A 24761-nucleotide genomic window follows, 5' to 3' on the forward strand; every position below is an offset into this window, starting at 1 on the left:
AAAGTACACTGTGGAGGAGAAGCAGAGCTGTGAACTGTCAGCAGCATGTGCCCCGAATGCATCTGATTAAAGAGATGACCTGAATTCCGAGATGCTTTTAAGATCACAGATTTTCTATAAACAAAAGAGCTGGTTTTGGCGCACACAGAGAGGTAGCCATATTGAAAAGTACCTCATGCCAACGGTTAAATATGGAGGTGGATCTTTAATGTTTTGGGGATGTTTTTCTGCTAAAGGACCTGGACATTTTGTTAGGATACATGGCATCATGGACTCTATCAAATATCAACAGATATTAAATGAAAACCTGACTGCCTCTGCCAGAAAGCTTCAAATGGGCCGTGGTTGGATCTTCCAGCAGGACGATGATCCAAAACATCATCAAAATCAACACAAAAATGGTTTACTGACCACAAAATACAAGCTCCTGCCCTGACCATCCCAGTCCCCTGACCTGAACCCCATAGAAAACCTGTGGGGTGAACTGAAGAGGAGAGTCCACCAGCGTGGACCTCGAAATGTGAAGGATCTGGAGAGATTCTGTCTGGAGGAACGCTCTCAGATCCCTCACCATGTATTCTCCAACCTCATCAGCGTTATAGGAGAAGACTCAGAGCTGTTATCTTGGCAAAGCGACGTAGCACAAAGTATTGACTAAAAGGGTGCCAAGAATTCTTACACACCTATATTTAACAAAGATTTTTTTATTTATTTTTTGATAAACCTGTGTTGTGTTTGTAATGGTTTGATATCCATGAGAGCAGAGGATTTTTGTGAATTTTTTGAGCAAAAGATCAAAAGGTTCAACAATAAAGACAGCCTTTCTTTGCTCCTATTTACCAAGGGTGCCAATATTACTGGAAGGCACCGTATAATATTTTTCTCTCATTTTTGTTTAATTGGTGTGAGAATATGATGATGTTTCAGGTCACATTTATGCCGATAAACAGCCATTTCTAAAGGGTTCACACACTTTCAAGCACCACTGTATGACATCATTCATTAATAAATCATTTTAAAAATGTAATCCTTGGTCAGTTGCTGTAGTACAACAGGAATAAAACACTTCAACACTGTTCCAGGAAAAGAACCTGGGAACGGTAACTCCAGCACATTGTTGATTATTTTCCTGTAACAGCACATCCTGATGTTTGTTTATTTATTTATTTATTTATTTATTTATTTATTTTCACTCCTTACGTAATGAACATGCAGGTATTTGGATATTTTACAGCAAAGTACAGTATATAATTCTTAATGAACTGAAAATGATGACAAATTCCATCTGAAAAGTAAACACACTCAAATGTACAGTACGCTTTACTAGCAAAAAGGAACAAACCTCTCGGATATTTTAGCCTCTTCGTGCTTTTCAACTGCTTATTATGGAGGGAATAAAATATGGTGGTGCTCCCCATTGGGGTCTGTTGCGTTTATCATTATAATTACCGAATTCTCAGTGACCTGGGACGGCCTGCGACGAGCGAATCTCCAACCAGCAGCATGAATATGCAATTACTCCTCAGCAAAGCCGAGATAATCCCTGATCAAGCGCCGGTCTCTGCACGGCTGCTTATTTTACTGCATTCTATTAGAATATCAGTGAGAAATGAGGACAGAAAAGAAGAGAGAGTGTGTTTATGTGTGTGTGTGTGTGTGTCATTTTTATCCATTCTTAGCCATTTCAAAGGTGTAGTTTATACAGAAATGCAAATGAGGCCAGAAATTAATTACGCTATCATTTGCAGCTGCCTAACTAGCCCCAGTTATTTATCATTCACTATTAGCAATGTTAATTGTAGGCAAAGAAATAAATTCTTTTTGAATCATTTGGCACAGAAAGTAAAAGAGACAACAGCAATAAGAAGAAAGAAAAAAACGAGCGGGACAAATACTTAGGTTTAATTAAACGGGAACCGGAACGCCTCCGAGTGACCCAAAAATGGACTCTTTCAAGCCAATCTGTTAAAATATTTCAGCAGAAAAAGACATTTAGACTCAAATGACTTTGCTACTTTAGTTTAGGAAATGTTGGCATGCATTAAAAATGTGAAAGATGTGTGTATTTTGTGCTGTAACCTGACAGCACACTGACATCATGTCAAACCAATGAGCTACAGATGTTAACCACTGGATTGTTCAGCTCTGGATGTAAACTAACAATCGGGGTTAGTTTCTCTTCCATCGTCCTCAACAACAACACGAATGGCTGAAGCCTCGCCCTCAGTCATCTACTATTGGCTGACACGTGGCCAGTATGTACCACCAATAATATAACTTCAGTGTTATTTTTTAGCTTTGGCATTCATTGGTGTGTGTGTGTGTGTGTGTGTGCGCTACATAGATGACTAAATTGACAGAAAAAAGATAAGTCCGAATTTAAGCTGAGTTTGGAGTACTTGGCAACATGTATTTGAGGTAAAGAGTGTTTTTCATGTGAAATGAAGATGGTTTCTTGCTAATTAGTTTAGGGTTAGGGGACAGGACTAGTGTTCATCCCTTTTCTTACATGTATTTCCTATAAAAACAAACGAAATCCAATCACGTCGCAGTGGTTGTTCGGGATTTGTCCCAATTTCTCACGCGGTCGCGCTCACTAAACAAGCACAGTTTAATACGTTTGGATTTCAACAAGTCGAATGTGTCATTATGTACTCTAACCTCTTTCTCTTCACATTAGCACGAGCACAAAGACAAAGCAAACTCAAACTGTCACCGACGTGAGACACAGCAGCACGTACAGGAAGATCCTCCAGATGAACCCGTGAGCAAGACAAAGTGACATGTATATGCAAACATACAGGCTAATTAAAGCCCAATCTCCACACATATACACATACACAAGCACACACACACACACACACACCCAAACCGTCTGACGTGTCATCACAAGTCAGTGAAACACACACATCAGCCTCAGCGGGAGACGTTCGGCGGCTTCGGGGTAGAAAAGTTTCAGTAGGAGAAAACCCGTGAGCCGAAGACACGCGCAGTAACCGACTGCACTGCCTGCAACACACACCGTAATAAATCATCACGTTCTCTCACTACAAAAGCCTCCTTTTCAAGAGAAATCCCCGATTTCTATTATTCCCCCTCTCTCTTCTCCATCTGTTTCTGCCTTGTCATGTGGTACTAATTAGCCAAAGCAGGTAGGAGGAAAAAAGTCAGAAGAGAGGAAGAGAGAGAAGACAGAGGATGTAGAGCGGTGGAACTTAAGTGATGGAGAAAGCAGCTGAAACTGAAGACAGCCGAAAACAAAGAAAGAGAAAATGAGTGAAAAGTTATAAATTACAGCTGCTCCTGTGGAACTTCACTCTCAAATTAACACTGACGCTTCAGCTGAAAAAGTTTTCACTTTTCCAATACACTTCCAGCACAACATTGTGGTAAAAAAAAAACAAATAAAAGTTATTATATATATATATATTGATATTGATATATTTGTTGGTTGGTCAACAATTGGCCTCAGTCCTAAGGACGGAGGTGTGGTCTCTGTGCATCAGTCCTAAGGAAGGAGGTGTGGCCTCTGTGCATCAGTCCTAATGAAAGAGGTGTGGTCCCTGTGCATCAGTTCTAATGAAGGAGGTGTGGCCTCTGTGCATCAGTCCTAATGAAAGAGGTGTGGTCCCTGTGCATCAGTTCTAATGAAGGAGGTGTGGCCTCTGTGCATCAGTCCTAATGAAAGAGGTGTGGTCTCTGTGCATCAGTTCTAATGAAGGAGGTGTGGTCTCTGTGCATCAGTTCTAATGAAGGAGGTGTGGCCTCTGTGCATCAGTCCTAATGATGGAGGTGTGGCCTCTGTGCATCAGTTCTAATGAAGGAGGTGTGGCCTCTGTGCATCAGTCCTAATGAAAGAGGTGTGGGCTCTGTGCATCAGTTCTAATGAAGGAGGTGTGGCCTCTGTGCATCAGTCCTAATGAAGGAGGTGTGGCCTCTGTGCATCAGTCCTAATGATGGAGGTGTGGCCTCTGTGCATCAGTCCTAATGAAGGAGGTGTGGCCTCTGTGCATCAGTTCTAATGAAGGAGGTGTGGCCTCTGTGCATCAGTCCTAATGAAGGAGGTGTGGCCTCTGTGCATCAGTCCTAATGATGGAGGTGTGGCCTCTGTGCATCAGTCCTAATGAAGGAGGTGTGGCCTCTGTGCATCAGTCCTAATGAAAGAGGTGTGGTCTCTGTGCCTCAATCTTAATGAAAGAGGTGTGGTCTCTGTGTATCAGTCCTAATGAAGGAGGCGTGGCTTCAAAGTTAATTGATGTCTGGCCTCAATGCCTCAGTCCTAATTTAGGAGGCATGGCCTCTGTGCCTCAGTCCTGACTAAGGAGGCATGGCCTCTGTGCCTCAGTCCTGACTAAGGAGGTGTGGCCTCTGTGGCTCAATACTAATTAAAGTGCGGCCTCGGTGCCACAGTCTTAATTAAGGAGGTGAGGATTCTGTGTCTGTAAGATGATTAGTGTTTGTATCTCTAAAATTCCAACACCTCTACATCCTGTCTGATGTGTTTAATTGGAGTGTTTATTCACACTGACAGCATGTCAAATTAAGTCGTGATTATTGTTAGAAACAGAGTAAATTACTTTACTGTAAGATTTATACATTATGAATGATATGCGTGCTGTTTTCAATCTCCCCGGCACGTGTGAAACAAATCTCAGTACGTGCCTTGGGGCAGAGTGGAATTATTCGCTTTCGGCATGTGTGTGTGTGTGCGCAGAAAGTGTTTACATTCTGTCTTTGGCTGCCAGCTGATGTGAAACACCAGTGTGTGTGTGTGTGTGTGAGTGAGTGAGTGAGTGTGCTGTGTCTCTGACAGTAACGCTTTGTGGCAGTAAATCAGAGCCACACGCATTCAGATTCCTTAAATAGCTGTGTGAATAAACTTAGATCTCCCCGAGACGACGTGATCGTCGCATCTCATCAGGGCGTCCTACACGAGAGTGTGTGTGTGTGTGTGTGAAAGAGAGAAAGAGAGCGAGAGCGAGAGAGAGCACAGGTTTTAGGAAATGAATGCTTGAAGGGAGCAAAACCATCCGAGAGGCAGAGTAAGTTAATTTGGCTTAAAATGATTAAATAGAACAAAATAAAGCAAAACAAAAGCTGGAAGTAGGCCAGAGTTGCTGTATCTTACATGCAAATCACTGAGCAGTAACATTTATCTCAGGAGGTGAAACTGTAGCGCTGGTCCCTCGATTCATTCCTCATTCATCTTCTACCTTTACGGGCCAGACGTAAGTCTAAAGAAACACATTCCCAAACCTTTTATTTTTTTTTGTTGGACAAATTACCTTTGTGTCGCTTGATGTAAGAAATCTGTGTCAGAATAAATGCGTGTTGTTTACGGCATAAGATATAATAATAAATTAGCAAAATCTGCTTCCTAAATGTCACTTGTTAGGAATCTTTTCTGTAGCCGAGTCTCCAAGGTAATTCTCTCGGGCACATACGCGCTCCGTAGTATGTTCTACCCCCTGTAGCGAGCGCACGTAGTAAACGGGAGGCCGCTTGGGATTCGGTTTTGTTGTGTTAGGAAATGTCAAATCTAGTTAAATATCAATGATATCAATATAAAAATCAAAGACGAACCCATCAGGATAGGCTCCAGGTTTCCCCGTGACCCTGAAAAGAATTAAGCGGTATAGAAGATGGATGGATGGATGGATGGATGGATGGATGGACTAACCCATCATGGGACAGTATGATGTCATCACACAATACTCTAACAAAAGAACAATGAAAATGGGTCATTTTGATACTGTTCCATTTCGCTACACGTTGTGGAACGTCCGACGAACACGTCGTTTCCTGTTATCACTTAGATTATAGCAGCTACCAAACGGTTCCCTCACCAACATTCACATCTCTCTCTCTCTCTCTGTGTCTCTCTCTCATTGGAGACACTGGAGACTCCTGTTAAATATTGACATAATATGGAAATCTTGATCACAGCAGTGATTATGGATTAAAGTTCTTGAAAATTGCTGTTAAGTAAGTAATGAAACACTTTGGGTGTGCTGTTACAGGAAAACAATCCACGACGGAGTAGTGTGAAGCGGCCAAAGTCGATTCATTTCTTTCCACAGCTAGTCCCAAAGTGTTTTATTCCTCTGAAACCAGAGTCGAACCGTCCCGTGTCTGTTCTCTCGTACTTTTGGCGTCTTTCGCTATTAATCCAAAACGGCGACGCTACGGCAAACTCGAGAAAGACGAGTACACGTGTCTACCTTCTGACAGGTATGCATCGTGTACGACGCACTCTCTATGCTGATGCTTTCTCTCTTTCAGAGTGAGACACTCAGGCTTCATCGCCTCAAATCATTTCTGACAACTCCAATTCCAACAAACACCCTATAACCATAAAGTAGCTCACACTTTCTCTTCACGATGAAGACAAACACCTCGGAGCTGTCCGTCCTCTCATCTTTCCCTGGACTTCACCCAAAGCTCACAGATGAAACGAGCGTGGTTGATGTCTGCTGCTCTCAATCCTGTCCGACACGCTGGCCGTGCCATGAAAACATGCCCAGGCTGAGGAGAGTGGCAACCCCAAGGCTGGTGTGTTATCAGGTGCTGTCACATTGGCTCCTCCCCTGGCACACCGGGCAGCGCCGGAGGTCCAGGACTCCCTGCTCTCTCTGACTAATCTTACAAAGGTTTCGGTCAATACTGCCTGCAGTGGTTAATGGGGTTCCAGAGATAACAGTCGACATCATCGGCGTGCACCAAAAAAAACCCCATTTATTCCTTCAGTCTTTTTATAGTTCAGTGGAGCATTACCCATATACATGGGTTTGAAGGATAGCCTTGTTTCTCGCGCTCTCACTCTCTCTCTCTCTCTCACCCTGTCAATCGAAGCGATGCCTGCCAATCACAAGCATCTGGAAGTTAACGCATTTTTGGATGATATGTATGGCGCTGTTTCTCAGCCATTTTTAAATCAACATCGATGTAAATGACTAAAACCTCACCCCGGGACAGAGAAAGCGGCGATGCTTTATCACGGATTTCCATTCGCGGCGGAAAGTTGATCGGCGGTTGTTGATGTTTTGTGCGTTCTGAGATGCTTTTCTGCTCAGCACGGTTGTAAAGAGCGGCTATATGAGTTACTGTAGCCTTCCTGTCAGCTTAAACCAGTCCCCGCTCATCATCGAGGCATTTCCGCCTGCAGAACTGTCACTCACTGGATGTCCCATCCCCCCCCCCAACACTTTTCCATAGTCCATTTGATTTCCATAGTCAAAACCTAGGCGTCACACAAAAACCCAGGCATAAATTTAATTCTTTTGAAATTCTTTATTCCAGTATAACTTATGTAGCCACAAAAAATAACTCAATTCCTCTAATTATTATTTACAGACCCCCAGGGACATATACTGAATTTCTTAGTGAATTTGCAGACTTTATCTCAAACCTGGTTGTGTCTGTAGATAAAGCATTAATTGTCTGTGATTTTAATGTTCATTTCGATAATCCAGAAGTCCCTCTGAGAACAGCGGTCGTGTCCATCTTAGATTCAGTAGTGGTCAATCAGAACGTAATCGGACCTACTCGTAACGGTGGACACACTCTTGACCTCATACTAACATACGGATTAAATACAGAAAATATTGTCATTTTTCCGCAGTCTGAAGTCGTCTCAGACCGTTATCTTATCTCGTTCATAATACGTATCGATCATAATATCCCCACCTCGCCTCGCTACCGCGTGAAACGTACTTTCACATCAGCTACTGCACCGAGCTTCATCACTAACCTCCCAGAGACATCAATTAGATTTGGATCACCGTCTGATCCGACAGAACTCGATCAGGCGACTGAATGCTTAGAGTCAACACTCCGCTACTCGCTACATAGAGTGGCTCCACTCAAAAGAAAATGAATTCGAGAGAAAAAACTAGCACCCTGGTATAACGATCAAACGCGTACTTTAAAACAGACCGCTCGACAGTTAGAACGTAAATGGCGTCAAACCAGATTGGTAATATTTAGAAGAGCATGGAAGGAGAGTCTACTGAACTATAGAAAATCTCTTAGCGATGCTAGAAAAGTCTCTCTCTCCACCTTAATAGGAGACAACAAAAACAATTCGAGATTTCTATTCAACACGGTAGCAAAATTAACTAGGAATAAAACCACTACAGAAAGAAGTGCTCAATCATTACACAGCAGTGAAGATTTCATGTATTTTTCATTGGTAAGATTGAAAATATTAGATGTGAAATTCGGGCTATGAAATTAAAACCAGACAGTATTGTAACTAATCATACAGATGTTTAGAATGTTTTACTCCCCTTAGAGAGACCGAACAAGCTTCATTAACCTCTTCAGCAAATTCATCAACTTGCATACTAGATCCTGTACCTACATCTTTCTTTAAACAGATTTGTCCTGGAGTAATTAAATCACTTTTAAATATAATCAATTCTTCCCTTAGCACTGGCTATGTACCGAAATCACTTAAATTAGCAGTTATTAAACCGCTGATTAAAAAACCTGACCTTGACCCCTATCAACTGTCCAGCTATAGACCAATATCAAATCTCCCCTTCATCTCCAAGATATTAGAAAAGGTTGTACACAGCAGCTATGCTCGTACTTGCATAGGAACAACATTCATGAAATGTATCAGTCAGGCTTTAGACCTCATCATAGCACAGAGACGGCGTTAGTTAAAGTAGTAAACGACCTACTACTGACCTCTGATCAGGGTTGTGTCTCGCTGCTTGTGTTACTCGACCTTAGTGCAGCTTTTGATACTATAGATCATATTATTCTCCTTGATAGACTAGAAAACATTGTTGGCATTAACGGAACGGTCCTCTCCTGGCTCAGGTCTTATCTGACCGATCGCTATCAGTTCGTAGATGTAAATGGAGACTTCTCCACGCATACCGAGGATAAATTTGGTGTTCCACAAGGTTCTGTTTTAGGCCCACTGCTTTTTACTTTATATATGCCACCCCTAGGTCAAATTATTCGTAAACATGGAATTACCTTCCACTGTTATGCTGATGAGACACAGCTGTATGTTTCAGTGAAGCCAGAGGACAGACAGCAGCTTAGTAAAGTTGAGGATTGTGTAAAGGACATTAGACGTTGGATGCTTATTAACTTCCTTTTACTTAACTCTGATAAGACAAAAGTACTTGTATTAGGAGCACGTGTAGCTAGAAGTAATCTTTCTGATCTCACGGTTACTCTGGATGGTCTTTCTGTTTCATCATGTGCAGCAGTAAAAGACCTCGGTGTGATTATTGACTCCAGTCTATCATTTGATGCTCATGTATATAATATTACTACAATCGGATAGCCTTCTTTCATCTCAGAAATATTTCTAAGATAAGAAATATAATGTCACTACATGATGCAGAAATATTAGTTCATGCTTTCGTCACCTCTAGACTAGATTACTGTAATGTCTTATTGTCTGGATGTTCCAGTAGGAGCAGAAACAAACTCCAGTTAGTCCAGAATGCAGCTGCTAGAACCAGAAGATACGACCACATCACCCCGATCTTATCCACACCACATCTCGCATTGATTATAAAATACTATTATTAACCTAGAAAGCACAAAACGGTCTCGCGCCACAGTATCTAAGCGACTTTTTGGTTTTCTATGATCCGCCACGCCTACTTAGATCAAAAGATGCAGGCTATTTGACGGTATCTCGAATAGTGAAGGCTACAGCAGGGGGAAGAGCGTTCTCTTATAGAGCTCCACAGTTATGGAACAGTCTTCCAATTAGTGTTCGGGACTCAGACACAGTCTCAGTGTTTAAGTCTAGGCTTAAAACGTATTTGTTTACTCAAGCCTACCCTGACTAGACTTTCTGTTACGCTAAGCACAGTCCTAACAATCTCTTCTCTCCCTCTCTCCTTCTGCCGAGCCATACACGATTTTATGGAGACACTAGAGATCCTGATCCTCTCTGCTCTCCGGACCTGCCTGATCCGTTTCGGATGTCCTACCTCTGGATGGAGCTCTCATCTACTCCAAGTCCAGATTGCTGGGACTACGGCTGCTTCTAAGGCCGTACAGACTTCATATAAATCCATAGTGAACTTTTTCACACTATCCGTTGTTACCCAGATGAGGACGGGTTCCCTTCTGAGTCGGGTTCCTCTCAAGGTTTCTTCCTCTTAACATCTTAGGGAGTTTTTCCTTGCCACCGTCGGTTGGGATAAATTTCTCAGTTGGGATAAATTCGCACCTTTAATATCTATATACCCTGCTGATATTTCAGTAAAACTGCTTTGAGACAATGTCTATTGTAAAAAGCGCTATACAAATCAAATCGAATTGAAAATTGAATTGAATTGAACTTCGTGGGTGAAAGTCGCAGTACATCGGCAGTTTCTAAAATACTCAAACCAGTCCATCTGGCAACAACAATCACGTCATGGTCAAAGTCTCTGAAATGACTTTCGTCCCCATTGTGATGTTGTCGTGACCGTTACGCTCTTGACCTGTATCTGTATGATTAAATGTGACGGCTGACCGGAGCGTACAGCGGCAACTTTTCACAAAAGGCCAAACTTTGGCCTACTTTTAAAAAGGTAAAGCGTTACGACTGTATGCGATAATCAGCGACCGTGTATGAATTTTTCCGGCTTTCTCTTGACGTAAACGTGGCCAGCGTGTCGAGCGGACGAATATCAATTAGACCCGACCAAAAGACGAGAGGATAGCGTCTGTTTATCTTGACTCCATTCAGCTTTGCATGGCAGAGGCGGATGCTGAAGTGAGACAGCCTCTAAGTGGGCTCCTGGGAGACGGAGAAAGGATTTCGTCTTTCCTTTCTTATGAAATCTCTTTGCAGTCTCTTTTGCGTTTACCGATGCTACGGCCAGCCGTGTTGAAAAGACGCTGCCTCGGTCTGTTGTTTATTGGCCTTGTTGTCTCTTTATCCAATTACATTTCTCACTCTCACAGACTGTGTATTTACACGTGCCTGATCAAGCCTCCAATCAAACCATCAGACCAACCATATGGCGGATTATTAACTGTTCATTAAAGCTGCTTTAAAGAAATTTGCTTTTATTTTCCCCACTGCTAGTGGTATAGTTTTGTTATTGACCCATTAGTGTTACCATAGTTCAGAGCTTAATCCAATTGTCTGTTGTTGTTTTTTTTTCTTCCAAAATCATAAACAATTTAAGCAGCAGATTCAGAAAGAAAGTAGCTTTTCTCAGGTGGACTCTTCCTCGAAGTCTCCATCTCTACTTCTCTCTCTCAGAGGTATGCTCGGTTTTTGTTCATCCTGTCTGTTGCCCTTTTGTCTCGCGTTCTCTCCAATTAATCTCTCTGACGGATTTTCTCCGCTCACGCTGCACACTGACTCGTTCTGTGAGTCTACCTCTCTTTCTACATTCACATATGTATGTGTGTTCGTGCCAAGTGACCTCCGAGTCACCCGAGCTTATAACAGTCCCGGCTGTTATATTATATAGCAGTATAAATAATCCCCCCTCCTGAGTCTGATGTCTTCATAGCTTTTCCGTGTCTCTAAACACAGTCGCAGTGAAAGTCTCCAGCTTCGAGGAAGCAGCACGTTAAAACCACAAACCAACATCGATCATCGAGTGGAGAACCGTGTACGACACGTAGAAGCGTGAGGTTCATCGTCGGGGCGCAGCGCCCCCTGGAGACCGCTGAGAGAAAGCAGAGGCGTCCATGGTTTACTGTTTAGAGGTCACGGAGCTCTGGGATTCGGCTACACAGCTGACGTTTCACCAGAATGAGGACAGATTTGAGGATGAATCACACACGTGGGGAAAAAAGAGCGGATAAAAAGGAATAAAGGAAGGATAGGGGTAAAAGGGATAGGGCTAAAGGAGGAGAGAAAAGGATTTACAATTGTGAGCACCATTTACAGTGAGAGTAATAGTTATGGCAGTACACCGGTAAAGGAAAGTGGGCGGAGCCGGGTGACGTAATATTAACTCTACTAACTTCATACAAATGAACGATGTAGTGGGACTTCCATCTTTTTTGGCGTTTTCTTTTTTTCCATTGTTCCTTCCAGTTCAGCATTGAGGTGTAGTGCTAGATATTTAGCTTTTAAGTTTAACATGACGAGCAGATTTATTTATTTATTTATTTTGTCTTATTAAAATTGAGATACACAAAGAGGTCCTGGTGAGAGAACGAGCGATGAGGGATCGCTGCTATAACGTAAGCGCGAACGGGAACTAACTGGCAGACATTCCACGACATTAAATGTAACAATAAACGGATGAAAAATATGACACGTTGTTCTTTAATAAATAAATCGATTTTAAAAATTTACAATCGCTGGCAAATTGCTGTAGTGCAAAGACATATAGAACACTTCAGATTTGTATAGGTTTCATTACCCGTGCTTACAATACGAATAACCGTTTAATTCCTTTTAGATCACTAGTTTAGAATGCACTGTTGTTGGTCAGATGTTACCTTTTGTGCTTCAGGTCCAAGCTGAACACAGTGCCGACATGCCCACGTTCCAGGTTGACGACAGTAGAGAACTCTGGGACACTTCGACTGACCTGCAAAACCACCAAACTTCCATCTCTTAGTGAAATGTGTGGGATTAAAATAGGCTCAGGAATGAACTCTGGGTGAATTGTGCAACTGAAAGAGTGGCTGTGGGTCCTGGGCCAACATCGAGATACTTGTAGAGGCGTAAAGAAAAAAAATAACAATTGGAACGGAAGCTTAATAATATGCAAAAGGGTTGTCACGGCTTATACTGACCGGTCTTCCTGTTACAGATCGGTGTAGACATGAATTTCAGCCATTGCCGAGCGAAGCAGTAAGCACAGCGTGATTTTTGTTGGCGGGGGGGGGGGTTGCTCACAAAAGCAACATCACGTTCACAATGTTAAATTAAAAAAAAGTATAAATCACCAACGTCCTATTGGACAGCCCTATTTCTGGCATTCTCCTCCGGTTTTTTTTCTTTCCGTATGAAACCTAATATTGTCTCTCGCTCATTCCATTTTTTTTTTATTTTACACACACATTCACACCCATATACACCCGTCATACACATCAGTTTCCCTGCACCACTAGCACACAATGCTCCGTGTCAAACAGCAGATGCTTGCAAGCCTAAAATACCCCTGACGATATTCCCCAGAGAGCGCTGTGCCATCCTGCAGTATCCAGACCTCCGTAATGAGACTTTGAGTTGCGGTACGGCCCGAAGTCCCCTGCGATCCCGGAGCTCAATGCGTGACACACTGCGGCTCAGATAGATTTATCACAGCTCATGGAGAACGCACACACACACACACACACACACACACACACTTCGAAAGGTCCAAATCAGTGAGCAAGCCGGTTCTGAGGCGCGCTGACGCAGCACGGCCATCCTGCCCAGGGAGAAACGCTTCACCACACTCCGCTGGAGAGTCCTGAGAGAGAGAGAGAGAGAGAGAGAGACGGCAGAGAAATAGTGCACCTCCACTCCATCTTGTCAGCGAACCAAACGCAGATCAATCAAAGTCAGACCCGGCAGTGTGCAAGGTCAAACCCGGCTCCAGTAAATGAAAGCTCTATTAAACTTAAGCTCGGCTGTCTGGCACGCAGCAGTGATGAGTAAGTAATTAATGACGCTGAGGGAAATCCATGGAAAAAAAGATGCCGTGTTTAAAGTGGAACGTTTATTATAATGCAGTATTGGGCACACGTTATGGTTTTTCCAAACACTTCAATCCTGCTGTTAGGTTTAAAAGTGTTCTAGTATTATAATCATATCATTTCAAAGCTACATTAAAAAACTATGATTTTCAATGTTGTCATGCAGTGGGTTTCGTTACAATCTTCGTCTAGGGCTTTTTTTCTCAGCCGGAAATAACTCTCTGTCCAGCGACTTGTCTCAGCTTTACTCTTTTTTTTTTTTCCGTCAAATGAAAAGGTGAGGAAATGGATGACGTGTCCGTCCATGTTTGTAACGGTCACTCCAGAAATAACAAACTGCTCCGTTAAGTGTCGTACGTTTTGAAAGATGGCACTGCGATCGTTTCGAGTTAAAACCGTGCAACATGGACTCAACATGGATGTTTTAGCGCTTTTCCACCGAACAGTGTGCTGGACAGCTTGGCTCGGCAAATTAACCAAAAATCACACCATTAACGTCGTCTCAATGTCTGCCGCCGTTTCGGAATCTGGTTGCCCGTCTCGCCCGGGTACCACGAGAGCCGAGCCAGGACTTACAGGTGGAGCTACAAATGAATTCAAATCGTCCAGTTTCGAGGCATCCACAATCCAAGATGGCTTCCCGTCCACTCTGTCGTCACACTACATAGGGTACAACATAACGGAGCTGAACTAGTTCCCTACGTAGTGCCCTACATGTACACCGTTTCGGATTCAGCCGTAGAAACGCACCGTGTTTTTACTGCGTTTTGAAAATCGTCCGATAAACTTGGCGCACATGCTTTTTAAAAGTATCGGCGCCCTCGTCCATGTTTGAACGCATTCGCTGTGTCTCATACTAAAGGGTTTGGCCTGTTATAGAGTCACTTGATAGCATAAAATGAGATATATCTAGTTCAAATTTTTTTTTTAAATGTAAAAAAAAAAAAATAATAATAATAATAATTTGTGCCACGTACTTCGGATCTGTCCGAGCCGTGTCGTGCTCGCCGTTCGGTTGAAAAGCGCTATGAGCCTGTCTATAAATAAAGAAAACAGCATCGCAAAGAGGGAGGAGTTTTAAGGGTACACGTATAGTTTGTATGTTTCTACGATAATCATCATCTGTGAGTGTTTTAAATGTCCCCAAAAAAAGAAAAAAAAACGATGGGTTAAATTACATTAATGATCATTTTTTTCCCCATCACAGAAGTCTTTGTGTCGTATCAGCGTCCAACCGAGAGCGACTTGCGTTTGCGTGACGTTTCCCCTCAGGACCCCGTGTGGCATGACGATAAGGAACTATCTGGACAAAAAACAAAATTATTCTCGAAAAAACATGATTTCCAACAAGTGCTAATATCTTACATTGTTACTGTTATGATCCTATTTAGTAACTCTAATTAGAAGTCTGAAAAGATCTCTGTGATTGACGTGCTCGCCGTGGTCTCGCGTGGATATGAGCTCGCCGCTTTGAACCGTGGAGATTTTCTTGGCTTGCTCACACACACACACACACACACACACACACACACAAAGCACACACACAAAGCACATATATATGCACACAAGTGCATGTCTGCACATATATACATGCAGAAACACACGGCTTTATGCATTTACACACACACACACACACACACACACACACACACACTTGCCAAGTATCCGTATAGTCCCCCCCAAAAAAGCAACTCCGCTATGTTCCTGTAGGAGTTCAAGTTAGAGAAGTCCGCCCACATCCTCCATCACGTTTTTATATATATATATATATATATATATATATATATATATATATATATATATATATAAATAGATCTGGTCCATCATCATGTCTTTTCATCGCTGTGAGTTTATAACATGGTATATCCATCCATCTATCTATCCGTCCATCCATCCATCCGTAGTGTGCTAAATTCCCAGTCTGGGTGGTATCCGGTGTAATCGGGCTACTTTTGCCAGAATAGGAATCCGTGTTAAAGAGTCTTAGGTCTCCTGGAGCCGTTTGGGGCAGCCGTGTTCTCGCTATCGCGTGACCTAAAAAGGAAAAAGACAAGATAATGAGAACTGTGCATGAGCGGGGTTTTTTTTTTGGGGGGGGTGTTTTTTTTTTTTTTCTTTCCAGAAATGGAAGATGTTCGCAGCTCTGGGTTGGAGGATAAACGATGTCTCTCTCTTACACAGTAATCAGTGTGTGATGTGTGGTGAGGAGCCCGAGGCGAAAGAACCGAGACTTTAGAGCACGATTACAGGACCTGCTGCATTTAAATTAGGAAAGAGAGGGGAAAAAAGACAGGACTCGAGGAGAGAAAGTGCGCTGGTATATATATATATATATATATATATATATATATACACACTCATAAGGTCTGAAGTAAAGTTAAATTTGATCAGAAAACTTTTCTATTTCATTCTAAATACACAGTGGCTTTATTTATACCACAGCGCTTCTGAATTCTCGATTATGATTGGTCGGAAGAGAAGGTGTTGATTAATTTTCTAGCAGCAGCTCTGACAGCTGGTTTATATTGCTACAATACAATTGTTCTCCTGTGTTATTGTTTCTATAGTAACAGCTCATTCAGAGGGACTTGTAGGGTGGGCACGCCACATATATGGATTGAAAACTGCTTAATTGTTGGCATGGGGAAGTTTTCTTCAAGGAAACATTTTGCGGACGGAGTCTCCAGACTTATCTAATGCCAGTTTGACCTCTCCACTAGTAAATTTTTAAATACATAGCTAACAAATGAATTAGCAAAGTACTTATTATGTACAGCAATTTAAGCCACAAGATAGTTAATATCAGTCTAGCTAATTTACTGTACAATTCAAAGCTAGCTAATAATATGCTAAATTTATACTGTCTCATTAAAAGCAGCATTTTATGCTAAGCGGCATGAAGAGCCAGAGAAACGACAACAATGGCTAATCACGTCTGTGCTCGGCCAATCAAAATCAGGACATGCACATACCCCCTTTCTAAGAGATTATGATCCTTCGGGGGTTCTTCAAGGGTTCTTTGGATAGTTAAAAGGTTCTCGACTTCCTAATATAGTCCTGCTTGGAAACCTTTTCAGAAGGGTTCTACATCGAATTACACACATGGAAAAAACACATCTATATTTAAGCATCCATTAAAGGTGCCACGGAGTAACATCTGGTTAACAGCACATCTGGTGACATCTACACCGAAGCCTCATTCTAATCCCGTAGAGATCGGGCACACGCTTAAAGCTCGGTGAAGCGGCGAGGCAAGAATTTCCCATCCATGCCTCGCCGCATCTCGCTGGCTTGTTACCCAACAGGAGGCGGGAAGAATGATGCTCAGCCTGGTTCAGCCAATCAGACGCCAGACGTCTGGGGTCATAAATTCAATTGGAAGCCCGGGAAGCAGTCATCCGTCAGCCTTGCCGATTTAATTAGGCCTCTTGATTTGAAAGGCTCGGCGGAACCTGTAGCTTTAACACATTCTAACGACTGTGACAGATGTTCCGCCGTTATTCCGTCTCTCCGAGCAATTACTCTCACGTCGCCTGTGTGCTCTCCACAACTGTTTTTCTTTTCGTATGTCACCTGTGAGGAAAACAGCACCTGCGACGAGCGGCTGCCGTCGTCCCAGAGCGCAAACCGCCTTTCTCAGGTCACCAGATTTCGAAGGCTCGAAACGGGACCCTCGGCTCACGGCAATCTGTCCACATGCGCCGGAGCTGCGAGAACGCGAGCTGAGCGTCTGTTTTTGTTTTGACACGTGTACAGATTCCTTGCTTTATTTCTCCCTAGTTTTCACGACACCGGAAGCTTCGTTTTCTCTCGTCTCCGCTCCGTAACCACCTCTGAAACTCTGATAGCAAGCATGTTTTATCCCTCAGGCCTCTTTATTTGCATGATGCTTTCAACATACAGTACAGTAAGCGGTTCATTATCAAATACAGACGCAGGGTAACGATCACGTCTCATGAGTATTACTATACCGATATCCATATTTGGTCAGCGGACAAAGTGTCCACGAAGACTACACGGAGTCTCCGTCGCCCATTTTCACGTCTCTTAATCATACTGTCATCATTAAGCTGTCCAGAGGTTCTTCCAGATGTGTCCCACACTAACGTCCTTACCTTGGTGGTTTTGACTTTGTTGCCCGTGCTGCAGGACCATCCTGTGAGGTCCGGCAGAACCTTACACTCCTCCCCATCCAGACACGGGTGCATCTGACACCACCATTTCTGCAGGACAATGGAAGCTGAGGCAGGAGAAAGGAAGAGTCGAATAGAGATAGACAGATCGAGACCAAGGGAAAAAATAAATCACAATGTATTCACTTCAGACAGGAAATCATTATCTAAGCTATATATATATATATATATAAAAACACACACCATCCTATGCTTCCATTACATCAGTCCAAACTTTCTATTTCTTCACACACACCAAAAACAGAAACGTCCTGCTGTCAAGTTTAAATAAGTTGATCTCTGACGGTCTGAACTAGTTTGCACTAGTTTGTGATCAATCACGGAACTTCTTCTACAAGGACACTTTCACACGGAACTTTAGATGTATGAAAGGAAGCAGGATGGACTTTTCATTCATTCTCGTTAAGTACAAACAAAAGTTTCTTTGTCCATTGCTTTGGGAAAGGACGACTCCCTGTGACATTTTAAGGTAAATAACCTCATGGATCATCTGTGTGACGTGCGCTCAATGCAAATCGTGGATGGTCGGAATGAACTTTACGAGAAGTAGCTATTTAGAATAACAGCAAAGAAGAAAAACGAAAGAAGAGCACACACAAACAATTCATATATTAACTTAGACAATAAAAGATCTCAGACTAGTCCAGCTCAAACCAGAGGAGTAGAGGGAAAACGTGATAATGGTTCAGGTCTCGGGACTGGGACAATTCGGATTAGTGCAGATTTTGACGTGTTTGGGATCACTGTCCTGTAGGGAGATCCAAACCACAACCCAGCTGTAACCTCTTGGCAGAGGTAGCCAGGTTTTACAATAAAGAAAGAGTACACAAAGACTTGAACTATTACCTTGATACGTAGTAGAATATAGCAAAAACAAGATGCATGTGGTTTTCCTACTGCGCTCAGATTAGCATTAGAGAACAATAACAATAGATAGAAGTACAATAACAAACGATAACAGAGACGTACAGAGACACGCCCCCTCCGAGCAACCAATAGGAAAAAGAGTAGGGTTTAGTTCAGCAGACTGGTCACATGGACACGTCAAAAGCTTAATTCTTTGGTCACTGACCATTGTATAGCAAATATGGATGTGTTTGGGATCATCCAGGAAAATCAAATACAAAATACACCCCAGATGTAACCTCTTGGCAGAGGGAGCCAGATTTCAATTTGCAATCCATCATGCTTTGTATGCTAACAGGTTTCCCAAAGCCTTTGGATGAAAAATGGCCTGACAACAGCGCAGACCCCAGTCTGAGCACAAGCCACGATATTAGATCATTAACACGTTCTCGATTTCTGAACAGTTTTGCCAAAACAAACCATTAAGGTTGCGAGATGGAGCCTTTCTTCTAAGAGTGTTTGAGCAAATATGCCTTTATAACTTCTATTTTCTGTGTGTTGGAAAGTTCAACATAAGCTTATCAGCTAAGATGAGGAAAAGAAACGACACTGTGCATTTGATGCAAAAGGTTCGCGTGTCAATCGGCTCCCTAGACCAGCAGTCCGGGCTCTGATCGGGCAGTCGGCCATTTTAAGGGCCGTCTCAATCGCAAAATCCTTCTTGTGCTCTTGTGCAAAATCCCACAATGCACCAAAAATAAAAACCAGGGCGCAACGATGCTCACTATGCTCACTGGAAATGACGCCATATTTTCTGAAGTCTCTCAACTTGGAAAAAAAAAAAATGGCGGAAGAACTATCAGCCAAATTCGTCGCTGTCGTAGCTCTCAAATGATTACTTACATTAGCGAGTTTGAACTTTATTTTGTTTTATATACGCTTGTTTGTTTTAAGAAATCCACCAGTATACAGATATCGATACACCACCTAGGGAGCGGATTGAGACACACCCTATATTTCTAGTCGTATAGCAAAACGACTTAAAAATTCAAATGGCGTGAAAAGGTTAACAACATTAATACATTCATTTATCCAAATGGTCCTGAAGGGGACATCCCGGGATGGTTTTACACATTTTGTGCAGAAATGACACGGACCCTGCGATACCGATTTTTATTACGGGGAAGCAAGCCTGTTTTTCTTTCCGTAATCCAACATACACTGCGTCAGTAAAGAAACATCTGGACAGCTGTTCTGCCTCCATGCTTTAGAGGTGAATCACTAAAATGTCCTCATATCCTGTCTAATGTGTCTCACCTGCTGCACATTTGCAACATATGCTAATTTTACCAATACGTTCTAACGCGAGACAACAACAAATAAAGTTTCGCAATGTCACCTGCTTTCTTTTTTTTCTACATAATGGCCTACATTCAACAGCTCATTTCACACACACACACACACACACACACACACACACACACTTTCTGCATTTACTCATGATTAAGAACCTACGACTGACTTGCAGATTTTTCCTGTTGACGCATTATGGTTCCTCTATGGTCATGGATTTTCTTCCTCCTTTATTTAATGAAGTGCAAATGCTAACGAAGCTAACAAGTCATGGAATCTTACTGTTACCTGGAAAATAGCAAACTAGCGAAAATCAGGCTACTGTATTGTCAAAAACTGTAGCAAGGTTAATAGATAGCTAACATAATGCTATTATAGTCTCTAAACCAGTAGCAAGATTGATAGCAAACTAGCTAACAATTCCATTGTGCAAAACCAGTAAGTCTGTCATTAGAAAGCGAGTTAACATTAGGCTAACTGCTATATCATGTGATTGAAACTGTAGCTAAAGGCACTAGCAGATGATCTACCTTGCTAGACATCAAATGTAAATAAAACCATTAGCCAGGTTTGCTAGCAAGCGTTAGCTTCCCAGTCTGGTGGCTAGAGTGTGATAGATTTCTAAAAATTCTTGAAATAATCACGTCATGTTGTTAGATAATTTTACACCTTTAGGTATGTATGGCTAAAATGTCTTTCCAAAGAACTAAATTATGTCGTATGGTAATTTATTTCTGTGTGTGTGTGTGTGTAAGCTGGATAGCACGCTCAATCACGCCTCACACTCACAAACACGCCCCAGCGTCCAGCAGCTCACTAGCCTACACGCTAATCAATTAATCCTCACAGAGGCAGGCTGAACAGAGGCCTCCTAACGAGCCTCGCTAACCGCTAATCACCTTGTCTCAAAGTGAGAAAATCCACTACAAAAAAAAAGCTTTAAATAGAATTAAACTCTCTGTGTGTGTGTGTGTGTGTGTGTGTGTGTGTGTGTGTGTGGCATTCTGCTGTGGTGTACAGATGCAATAGCTGCTAAGTGGCTCTAGAGATCAATGACTGTAATTATCCTTAATATAATGTGTGCATGCATGTGTATAAGTGTGTTAGTGGGAGTGTGTACGAGTGAGAGAGTGTGTGTAGAGAAGAGAAGAGAAGAGAAGTACAGAGGAGGAGAGAAATAGAGGAGGAGGATGGAAAGATAAGGAGAGAGAGAAGAGAAGACAAGTAAAGGAGTGGAAAAAGAAGGAAAGAGAAGCCATGAAAAGAGAGAGACGAGAGTACTTGAGAGAAAAGATAGGGAAGAGAAACGGAGAACAATAAGAGAAGAGAAGGGAAACGTGGAGACAAGTGAAGATAAGGGAAACATATAAGAAGAGGAGAGAAGCAGACAGAAGATTAGAGGAGAGGAGAGAAGAGAAGAGGAGAGGAGGAGAGGAGAGAAGAGGAGACAAGACAGGAGAGGAGGAGAGGAGAGAAGAGTAGAGGAGAGGAGAGGGGAAGAGAAGAGGAGAAGAGGAGAGGAGAGAAGAGAAGAGAAGAGGAGAGGAGAGGAGAGAGGAGAGGAGAGGAGAGGAGAGGAGGAGAGAAGAGAAGAGGAGAGGAGAGGAGAGGAGAAGAGGAGAGGAGAAGAGGAGAGGAGAGGAGAGAAGAGGAGAGGAGAGAAGAGAAGAGAAGAGGAGAGGAGGAGAGAAGAGAAGAGGAGAGGAGGAGAGAAGAGAAGAGGAGAGAAGAGAAGAGAGGAGAAGAGGAGAGGAGAGAAGAGAAGAGAGGAGAAGAGAAGATGACAGGAGAGAAGAGAAGATGAGAGGAGAGGAGGGAAGAGGAGACAAGACAGGAGAGGAGGAGAGGAGAGAAGAGTAGAGGAGAGGAGAGGGGAAGAGAAGAGGAGAAGAGGAGAGGAGAGGAGAAGAGGAGAGAAGAGAAGAGGGGAGGAGAGGAGGGAAGAGGAGACAAGACAGGAGAGGAGGAGAGGAGAGAAGAGTAGAGGAGAGGAGAGGGGAAGAGAAGAGGAGAAGAGGAGAGGAGAGAAGAGAAGAGGAGAGGAGAGAAGAGTAGAGGAGAGGAGAAGAGGAGAGGAGAAGAGGAGAGAAGAGAAGGGGAGAAGAGGAGAGGAGAGAAGAGAAGAGGAGAGGAGAGAAGAGAAGAGAAGAGGAGAGGAGGAGAGAAGAGAAGAGGAGAGGAGGAGAGAAGAGAAGAGAAGAGAAGAGAGGAGAAGAGGAGAGGAGAGGAGAGAAGAGAGGAGAAGAGAAGATGACAGGAGAGAAGAGAAGATGAGAGGAGAAGAGAAGGGGAGAGGAGAGAGGAGAGGAGAAGAGGAGAGAGGAGAGGAGAGAAGAGAGGAGAAGATGACAGGAGAGCAGAGAAGAGAAGATGAGAGGAGAGAAGACGACACTGTTTTGATTGTCTCCTTTACACACCTGTCCCTGTATCCATGTGTGTGTGTGTGTGTGTGTGTGTGTGTGTGTGTGTTGTATGTTCCGTGTATGTAATTCTACCCGCGTTCATGTGCTACAGATCGGAGCAGACTGAACGCAGTGAGAGGAAAGAGGAAACCCAGGCAGCTAGCGAGGCTGATAATAACAATCCTTCCTGATGAAGCCAGCCCTCGCTCCCCTGTGAGTCGGCGTAATCCCAGGATGCACTGGGGCAACAGGAACGCAGAGGACTCGTCTCCACTAACGCCAAGAAGAGCTCAGCTCTCGAGGTGAGAGGTGGAAAAGCAGCGCGACATAAATAATGAAGCAACGTTTTGGGGTTGTTTTTTGTGTGTGTGTTTCCATTTGTGGCTGAATTGAGTCTGACATCATGTGGCGGCCGGAGGAACTGCAAGTGAGATTTAAGACGGCCGGTAAAAAGGAAGTGAGACGCAGGAAGTGAGATGACCCGGTTCTCATTAATCTGCTAATCATAACCTGTCGATTGTGACAATTTACTCAGAGGAGGGAAGAGAAAACAGGCCCTGCGATAATTAACAGTTAATAAAGTGGTGCTAATTTTCACATACTCTACATCGCCTTCAATTCGCACTTATTAACGGGTTTAAAAATATTTCACCACACCAGCTCTGTGATCGGAGAAGATCTATTCATCTGCGGCTCAAAATGATTCCACCGGTGTGTGAGAGGAAAAAGTGCAGACAGATTCATCGGGCGATAACTGTAATCTGATTTACCCGCCACTTTATTTCCACATATTTCGAAGTTTCTAATTCTGATTTCTAATGAACAGGTTCAATTACAGCCTCTGATTAACGGCCTTTTTTCTGTGTCTAAATCTCAGATGAAATCGTACTGTATACCATTTTTAGGATGAACGTTTCATATTGACCTGTGACCTCCAGCTGTGCTAGTGTCAGAGCTGCTGTTATAGAAAACGAATGGGCATTTTCTGACCAATCAGAGTCGAGGACTCAACAGCGCTGTGGTGTGGTGAGACAGAAGTCGTTTCAGTGCAACTTTTAAATGAACTCGACGGCCCTGCCTTCCACCAATCACATGGTTTCACGTGTAAAAATGATCAAACGATAAATATGAATCGTCACTGAAGACACAAACCGCTCTCTCTCTCTCTCTCAGCCTCATACAATCATCTAGGTGTGTGTATTTGGACGCCTAGGTTACTGTTTACCCGCGAAGTCGATCGCCTGTGTCGGTTGTTTTTGTTGTCACTCGCTCAACAAAAACAACCTAAATCCATTTCCATCCGTCTGTTAGACTTGGCCTGCCTCTTCCACTGCCCTGCTACCTGCCTTCACCGCTCACCGCATTTGACACGCATTAATACCACATATTAACTCACAACGACAGTCCTCGGGTTAAGAGGAGCCGCGTACCCATGAGGTAAAAGCCGAGGCGCATCGTAATCGGCTGATGTGACCCTGCTGACCTTTATTTATTAGACTTAAGGCCTTTGGGCTCACGGAGCCGACACATGATCTCGTGGGAGAGATGCGAGGTCATCCGGAGGTTTCCTCTGCGGCCCCGGGCTACTTAACCGTGATGTTTATTTTTCATTAGCACGCAGAGAGAGGGAGATTATTCCTCATTTAAGCCTGTCAAAAACATCAGGAATTCAAAAGAGAGTGAGAGAGAGAGCGAGAGAGAGAGAGATGGCTGCCAGTTCTTATCCAACCAGTGGTGTCAACATTGCTAACAAGAAAATCCTAAGATCCTGAGAGATTGCATAAAACGTGAAAGCAACCACAAGGTTAGTCGCAATTTCCAAAGTGGCAGTTCCACAACTTCAGCACAAACTGGTAAGAATTCGAGCAAGCGGATTTCACTGGATTTCCATCCGTCCATGTTCCATTCCGCTTATCCTATCCCAAGGCAGGGGACACCCGGGACGGGGTGCCAACACATCACAATCTCACACACGTTCACACAATACAGATCATTTAGAAAATGCCAATCAGCCTACAACGCAGGTCTTTGGACTGTGGGAGGAAACCGGAGTACCTGGAGGAAACCCCCGAAGGACAGGGAGAACATGCAAGCTCCATGCACACACTGCGGAGGTCGGGATTCGAATCCCCCAAACTGGGAGGTGCGATGCAAGCGTGCTAACCATCACTCCACCGTGCCCCCTCACTGGATTTCACCACTAACCCTTCAGCCAATGCGTAACCATTTATAACTTTCCCTGTGATTTGGAAAACATTTCCAAAGTGGTCCAGATTCTTGCAAAGTCTTGCGGAGTTTGCGTGTTCTCCCCGTGCTGCGGGGGTTCCCTCCGGTTTCCTCCCCC

General features: G+C 43.3%; 1 protein-coding gene across 3 annotated transcripts in view; it reads right to left on the reverse strand.

Moving 5' to 3' along the window:
- Nucleotides 1-15457: 15457 nt before the first annotated feature.
- The window catches only part of tafa4b (TAFA chemokine like family member 4b), a 50297-nt gene continuing 40993 nt past the window's right edge, over nt 15458-24761 (reverse strand). For 2 of the 3 annotated variants that reach the window (XM_053652565.1, XM_053652566.1), the window contains one exon: nt 17551-17863. In XM_053652565.1, the coding sequence (XP_053508540.1) occupies nt 17589-17863 (275 nt within the window). In that variant the 3' untranslated portion in view covers nt 17551-17588. Of the gene's footprint in view, nt 15658-17550; nt 17864-24761 lie in introns of those variants that run through there. The other variant, XM_053652567.1, reaches the window with a different exon arrangement.

The sequence above is a fragment of the Ictalurus furcatus genome, chromosome 21 (assembly GCF_023375685.1).
Source record: "Ictalurus furcatus strain D&B chromosome 21, Billie_1.0, whole genome shotgun sequence".
In the NCBI taxonomy this organism is placed as follows: Eukaryota; Metazoa; Chordata; class Actinopteri; order Siluriformes; family Ictaluridae; genus Ictalurus; species Ictalurus furcatus.